Source organism: Myotis brandtii, unplaced genomic scaffold (genome assembly GCF_000412655.1).
Source record: "Myotis brandtii unplaced genomic scaffold, ASM41265v1 scaffold986, whole genome shotgun sequence".
Taxonomy (NCBI): Eukaryota; Metazoa; Chordata; class Mammalia; order Chiroptera; family Vespertilionidae; genus Myotis; species Myotis brandtii.
This window is the reverse complement of record NW_005372102.1, coordinates 1,009,980-1,016,627: the sequence shown is the minus strand read 5'-3', so window position 1 is coordinate 1,016,627 and position 6,648 is coordinate 1,009,980. Positions and strand designations below refer to the sequence as shown.

Below are 6,648 nucleotides of genomic sequence, written 5' to 3'. Positions count from 1 at the left end.
GGCCACAGCCAGGCGGCAGGGGAGCAACCATCCGGCCGAGCACACCACGTGTGGGCAGCGCTGCGCTGCAGCAGGCAGCATGTGACACCGGGCTGGCCGTGACCTTGGGTGGGGGTCAGGGGGTGCTGGGGCCTCTTGCAGGGAGGAGGGAGTTTATCCCTGTTACTCAGAACGAACCGAGAACACGCGCACTACGTGCCACGGAAAAATCAAGGGCCACGAGTGTCCGTGCGACTTGTGTGTAAAACTGTAAAAATAATTTAATAGAAACACGTGAGGACTTTCCCCTGGAGTCAAAAGAAGTGTCCGTACTTGGTAAGACGCCGCAGGGCAGGGCAGGAGAGGGCGGCTCCCCGGCCGCTGGTCCCCAGGGGTCTCCGGGGGCAGCGGGCACTTCCGGGTGACCCTGCCATCACACACGGGCACCCCGGGCTGGACGGTGCCCGAAGAGCCGGCTCGAGCACTTCCTCCGTCTCCTGACCCCCAAGACGCTGGAGACCCTCACACTCAGATAAAAGGCGCTGCCTGCCTGTCAGCTCCCTCATTTAACAGGAGCCCAGACCTGGGTGGGGGTGGGGCCCGAGGGCCTTCAGCTTCTCCAGCTTCTGTACCTGGAGTGTGATGCCCCCGGAACGCTGATGGCAGGCGGAAGGCAAGTGGCTTGAGCACCGCCAGCCCTGGAACTGCAGGGCAGAGGAGCGGGCAGGTCCCCTGGGGGCAGAGGAGCGGGCAGGGCCTCTGGGCCCACAACACGAGGAAGGGGCAGGTCCCCTGGGGGCAGAGGAGCGGGCAGGACCCCGAGCCTGAGGCTCACAGAAGCTGCTTCTTCCTCTTGGAGGCCGGGGGCGGCCGCAGTTCCCCAGGCCCGTGGGCGAAGGGGCAGCAGTCTGCAGGCAGAGCGCAGCCATCGGGGTGGTGTGAGAAGAACCAGCAGAGGCGGGTTTTGAACGCCGTGGACAGCAGCCTGCGCTTGGCTTCCGGTTGCTTCTCCTCCTGCAGCTTCTCTTCCCTCCAGTCTCGAAAGTGCACTCGCCCATTCAGAACTGCGGTTTGAACCGAGACAGCCGGGAAGTCAACAGGCAAGTCCCTCAACTCACCTGAGCCCAGAGCTCCCACAGAGCCCGGCCCGCCAGCGCCCAGCGAGACAAGGGCTGAGATCTCACACGGTGATGGGAGAAGGGACGGTGGGGCAGGATGGGGGACGGGCTTGCAGGGGACCAGGCTGAGGCCCGGTGTGACGGCGTAAGCGGTGTGACCGCCGTAGCGTGCAGGGCCCTGGTCCTCGAGGCTCACCTGTCCATATGGAAAGGAGAAAGCCAGTGCGGCAGCTGGCGGGCCTTCCCAGTGGGCAGAAGGCAGCCGCAGGGCCCCGCAGCCAGAGCCCCCCAAGGTGAATGAGGGTGCCGCTCCCAGCAGTCAGCAGGGGTGGGGCTGCAGATGGGAGCGGGTGGGAGGGCCCTGTGCCGCCAGGGGGACCTCCTGAGCTGGTGCCCTACACCCCCACACAGCCGAGACCCCGGGAGCTTGCACGTGGCTGTTTCCTCCAAGAGCCGTGAGCTCAGCAGAAACGCCGTGCGAAACGAGGCCAAAGCAGCCAAGTGAGTCCCGGTTCCCCCGGAAGCTGCACCCGGCAACGGGCTGGGAGGTGCAGGGCTGTTGAGAAAGCCTGGCCCTCGGCCCTGAGACCTGCACTGAGTTCTAGCTTGACTTTGCTCTGCACAGACGCCCACTAACACTTCCCGGGGAGCCCAGGCAAGGAGGCAGAGGGGACTCCCTCCTGCCGCCAAGGGGCGCCTCCTGTGGCTGGCGCTCGGGCCTCCCCAGGACGCTGACCGTGGCCTTCTTCCCCTGAAAGCTCGGGTCAAGGAAATGTCACCGTGTCCATAGCATACCTCCCGGTGCAGCACAACATGACATGCCCGCCCGTGGGAGCCGGGACCCCTTGGGTGTGTGTGCCCCCATGGCCTGGACAGGCTCACGAGAAATGTGGGGTGGCCACAGGGGCCAAAGCCGGGCATGGAGCAGCCTGCAGAGGTCAGGCCTGCAGGGCAGTGAAGAGGACCCTCGGGGCCAGGGCCAGCCAGGACTTCCAAGGCCTGGGGAGAGGGCGCTGACGACAGCGGGAGCGGGATGGGGGCAGCTGAGGCTGGCGGGATGCAGCATACTGCCCCGCACTCCGAGGACGGGCCCCGACATTTCTGAACGTTTCCTCCCTCACGTGTGCGCGCCCCGAGCCTGACTAGCACAGAAAAGCTGCTGTGCGCTGCCTCCACCATTTCTGACCAGACACTACCTTAACCCGAGCGCGGAGGGTGGGGCTGAAGGTCCTCGGGAGAGCACGGCGGACAGCTCCCGGACGTGCCGTGCGCAGGAGCCCGGGCTCTGGTCCGTCTGGACCTGGGCTGCCAGTCCCGCCCGCCCCTCTTAGAGCCTCGGCACGTCCCCGTCTCTGAGCTGCACGGGCACCTTCAAGGCCACAAGCGCAGCACTGAGCCGCGCATGCCGACCGCCCCCAGGGCCGGCTCCACGCTCCTGCCACAGCGTCCTGACTGCGTGCTGACCAATGTGCACCGGTCATGGGGGCTCAGGGATGGAGTGGGCACCACCCTCACACCTGCACGGCCCTCCGTGTTACAGCCCTGGCACCTGGCACCAAGGCGGACCCCTCTGCCCGCACACGTGATGGAGAGCACAGCTCAGCAGCCCGCACACAGACCGGCTCAGGCATAGCTCTCGCATGACGCACGGCTGCCTGCTCCAACTCCACCCCGGCCTCCTACTCAGAAGCGTTTCCAAAAATAAAAGCGCCCCCCGCGTACACTGCACATGACAGCAGTCAGACGCATGCGTGCTTGTAACGGAAAAAAGATGCTGTTCATGAAACCAAACAGAAAAACGCGTGGGACACAGAGAAGGGCTGCAGCGAGCCTCCCGGACTGAGCTTGCGAAACGCAGAGCGATCCCAGGCAGCCGAGCCAGCTCAGTGGGGCAGGAAGGCCAGCTCAGGGGCCTCCTCCGGCTCCTCCCAGCCCGAGGGGCAGCATCTACCCCAGTGAGACCAAGACCTTCAGGCCCAGCATGTGCACCCAGCTGGGCCTGGCACGGGCCAGCACCCGTGGACAAACTCCAACCCGGCCTCCCTCACTCTGGAAAGGCCCCCGTCACCTCCTTCCCACAGACCCCGCCTGAGGCGCCTGTCCTGCTGTGGGACCCGCCCGAAGGGGGCAGCCTCCTCCGCCAGGTCCTGGGCACAGGACAGAGGCCTTCACCCTGGCCTGCAGCCTCCAGCGCAGCACACACGGGACAGCTTGCCCCGAGATGGTGCCTCGAGGGCCAGACCCCGGGGGGAGGGGTCGGGTGGGTGTGCCCCCTCCGGGACACTCAGCCTCCTCCTGCAGCACCACAGCCATGAGGCCTGGCGGCCCCGCCTGCAGGGAACTCATGGCCTCGCTGGGGTGGGGGTGTGACAAGTGCAGGAGGACGTGTGACAGAAGCACCTGGGGACCTGGGGCCTGGAGGAGGCAGTACCGGGCGGGGCAGGTGGCTTTGGGGAGGAGACAGCCCACAGAGACGCGAGGCAGACCATAGCCACCCGGGAGGAGCGGGGTGAGCCTGGCAGGGGCGGGAGGCGCGGCTGCTCACCTGCGAAAACCTGGTGGTTGTTCCGCAGCAGCGTCTGCAGGCCGCCGCACTCCCGCTTCAGCCTCTGCAGGGTCTCCCGGTCCAGCTGGCCCGCGACCTCCGCCAGGGAAAGGCTCGCTATTGAAAAGGGGTCCCCCAACGACAGGAAAGGGCCATCACACCCTGTCCCTGTCCCATGGGCACAGAACCAGCCTCCCGTGAACTCAAATCCCTCACGCACGTCAGCAGGGACCACAGATGCTTAGACTTAACGTGCCTTTAGTCTACACCCCTGCTGAACTAGTGGCAGGGCCGCCCCGTGCTGCCAGAGGCGGCTGCCCGCAGGCCCACCCTGTGCTGTCCGCAGGCCCTGCTCTGTGCTCCCCACCAGGCCCTGCCCTGTGCTCCCCGCCAGGCCCTGCCCTGTGCTCCCCGCCAGGCCCTGCCCTGTGCTCCCCGCCAGGCCCTGCCCTGTGCTCCCCGCCAGGCCCTGCCCTGTGCTCCCCGCCAGGCCCTGCCCTGTGCTCCCCGCCAGGCCCTGCCCTGTGCTCCCCGCCAGGCCCTGCCCTGTGCTCCCCGCCAGGCCCTGCCCTGTGCTCCCCGCCAGGCCCTGCCCTGTGCTCCCCGCCAGGCCCTGCCCTGTGCTCCCCGCCAGGCCCTGCCCTGTGCTCCCCGCCAGGCCCTGCCCTGTGCTCCCCGCCAGGCCCTGCCCTGTGCTCCCCGCCAGGCCCTGCCCTGTGCTCCCCGCCAGGCCCTGCCCTGTGCTCCCCGCCAGGCCCTGCCCTGTGCTCCCCGCCAGGCCCTGCCCTGTGCTCCCCGCCAGGCCCTGCCCTGTGCTCCCCGCCAGGCCCTGCCCTGTGCTCCCCGCCAGGCCCTGCCCTGTGCTCCCCGCCAGGCCCTGCCCTGTGCTCCCCGCCAGGCCCTGCCCTGTGCTCCCCGCCAGGCCCTGCCCTGTGCTCCCCGCCAGGCCCTGCCCTGTGCTCCCCGCCAGGCCCTGCCCTGTGCTCCCCGCCAGGCCCTGCCCTGTGCTCCCCGCCAGGCCCTGCCCTGTGCTCCCCGCCAGGCCCTGCCCTGTGCTCCCCGCCAGGCCCTGCCCTGTGCTCCCCGCCAGGCCCTGCCCTGTGCTCCCCGCCAGGCCCTGCCCTGTGCTCCCCGCCAGGCCCTGCCCTGTGCTCCCCGCCAGGCCCTGCCCTGTGCTCCCCGCCAGGCCCTGCCCTGTGCTCCCCGCCAGGCCCTGCCCTGTGCTCCCCGCCAGGCCCTGCCCTGTGCTCCCCGCCAGGCCCTGCCCTGTGCTCCCCACCAGGCCCTGCCCTGCAGCTGAGCCCAGGAGCCGAGCCTCCGACAAGGTCAGCGGCGGCGCTAACTCACACCTGCGAAGCCTCACTCTCACCGGCCTCTCACCCGCCCGGAGAACGCGGGAACCCAAGGGAATGGAACACTGGCCCGAAAAGCCCCCACCTCCCGGCTCTGCCCCATGAGCTCCCCGCGCTGACTCTCACATGCAGCCCGGCCCCGGCCACGCAGCTCCACTCTGCTGCCCTCGTCCCTCCCGCTGGGTGCTGCCCCAGCTCCCACGTGCCCCTCAGCCAGGCCTGCAGGGGGAGCCCCAGGCCTGCACTGGGTAGGTCCTGGGGACAGACCACTCATGTCACAGAGCGCAGGCATGGAGGGCCCAGGCCTGGGACGGGCTGGGCGGTCACTAATCCCAGTGACCAGGAGAGCAAGGCCGCCTGTGGGGTGGGGGCTGGAGGCTGAGGCCAAGGTCAGGCCTCCCCCTCATGGGAGCATGTTCCCCAGCCGACAGGGAGCTGAAGCCTCAGACAGCCCTGGGGAGCATGGTGCCCCGGCTCCCAGACATCTCCGGGGGAGGGGGGCTGAGGAGTGATAACTAGAGCCCCCCTCCTCCTGGGCCTGGGAAAGAGCCCGTCCTGCTCACTAGGAGGCACCCCCAGGTTCCCGAAGGACCCCCAAGGGAAGCGCCATCCTGGAACGAAGGTCCAACTCCCGTCTTCAGTGCACTGGGGCTCTGGGCCCACTCAGCTTGCCTTCCTCTACCCTGGCTCCCTCAGTGGGGCACCCCTAGCTCAGTGATGGCGAACCTTTTGAGCTCGGCGTGTCAGCATTTTGAAAAACCCTAACTTAACTCCGGTGCCGTGTCACATATAGAAATTTTTTGATATTTGCAACCACAGTAAAACAAAGACTTATATTCTTGATATTTATATGTTTAAATGCCATTTAACAAAGAAAAATCAACCAAAAATCAACCAAAAAAATTAGTTCGCGTGTCATAGGTTCGCCATCACTGCCCTAGGCGGTGGCTGTACCCACAGAACACCCCGTGGCACCCTGGGCTGCTGCAGCCACACAGCCACCTAGGCCAGGCCACGCTGGCGAGGGCTGCCGGGGTCCTGATCAGACACCAGGAGGGGCGGTGACTCTGGAGAGGGGACATGCTCAACGGGGGGTGTGGGGGGGGTGCTGCGTCACGAGGACACGAGACGGGAGGGGGTGAAAGGATGGAGACACGCGACTGTGACAACCTTCGTGGCTGAGGGAGAGCAGGAGGGTGGAGGACCCAGGATGCCTCCTCCTGGGCCTGTCCCACCCGCAGGGCCAGCCGGGGGGCCGTCCTGACAGGCTGAGGGGGAGAGGGGTCCTCAATTTCCTCATGACCCCAAACCTCAGGCAGGACTCTGGCCGGTGGACAGACAGCTCCACAGCGCCCCCTGGTGGCTGGCCGAGATGCCTGCGGGCAGAAGAGCAGCAGGGAAACCTTCCCAGCAGCCTGGGACCTGTGACCCCGGGAACAACTTTAGGAAGACGATCGGGGCTCACACTTGGGCCCCGCGCCCTCGGACGCCACTGGCTGGACAGGGCACCCTCCTGCGAGGACAGTCAGGCACACACCCTCCCGCCCAGAGAATTACAAACCCACCACACTCGTCAGAGTCCCGCCGGCACCAGTGACCGTGTGCTGCTGGGACAGGCCTCAGACCGGCGGTCGGGGAAGGCTCGTGAGGGCCC

At 67.3% G+C, this 6,648-nt stretch overlaps 1 protein-coding gene across 1 annotated transcript in view; it reads right to left on the bottom strand.

Annotated features, from left to right (window-relative positions):
- Nucleotides 1–235: 235 nt before the first annotated feature.
- The window catches only part of TRMT44 (tRNA methyltransferase 44 homolog (S. cerevisiae)), a 47,541-nt gene continuing 41,128 nt past the window's right edge, over nucleotides 236–6,648 (bottom strand). The window contains 2 exon segments of the mRNA XM_014533448.1: nucleotides 236–1,043; nucleotides 3,643–3,759. Coding sequence (XP_014388934.1) covers nucleotides 811–1,043; nucleotides 3,643–3,759 — 350 coding nt within the window. The 3' untranslated portion in view covers nucleotides 236–810.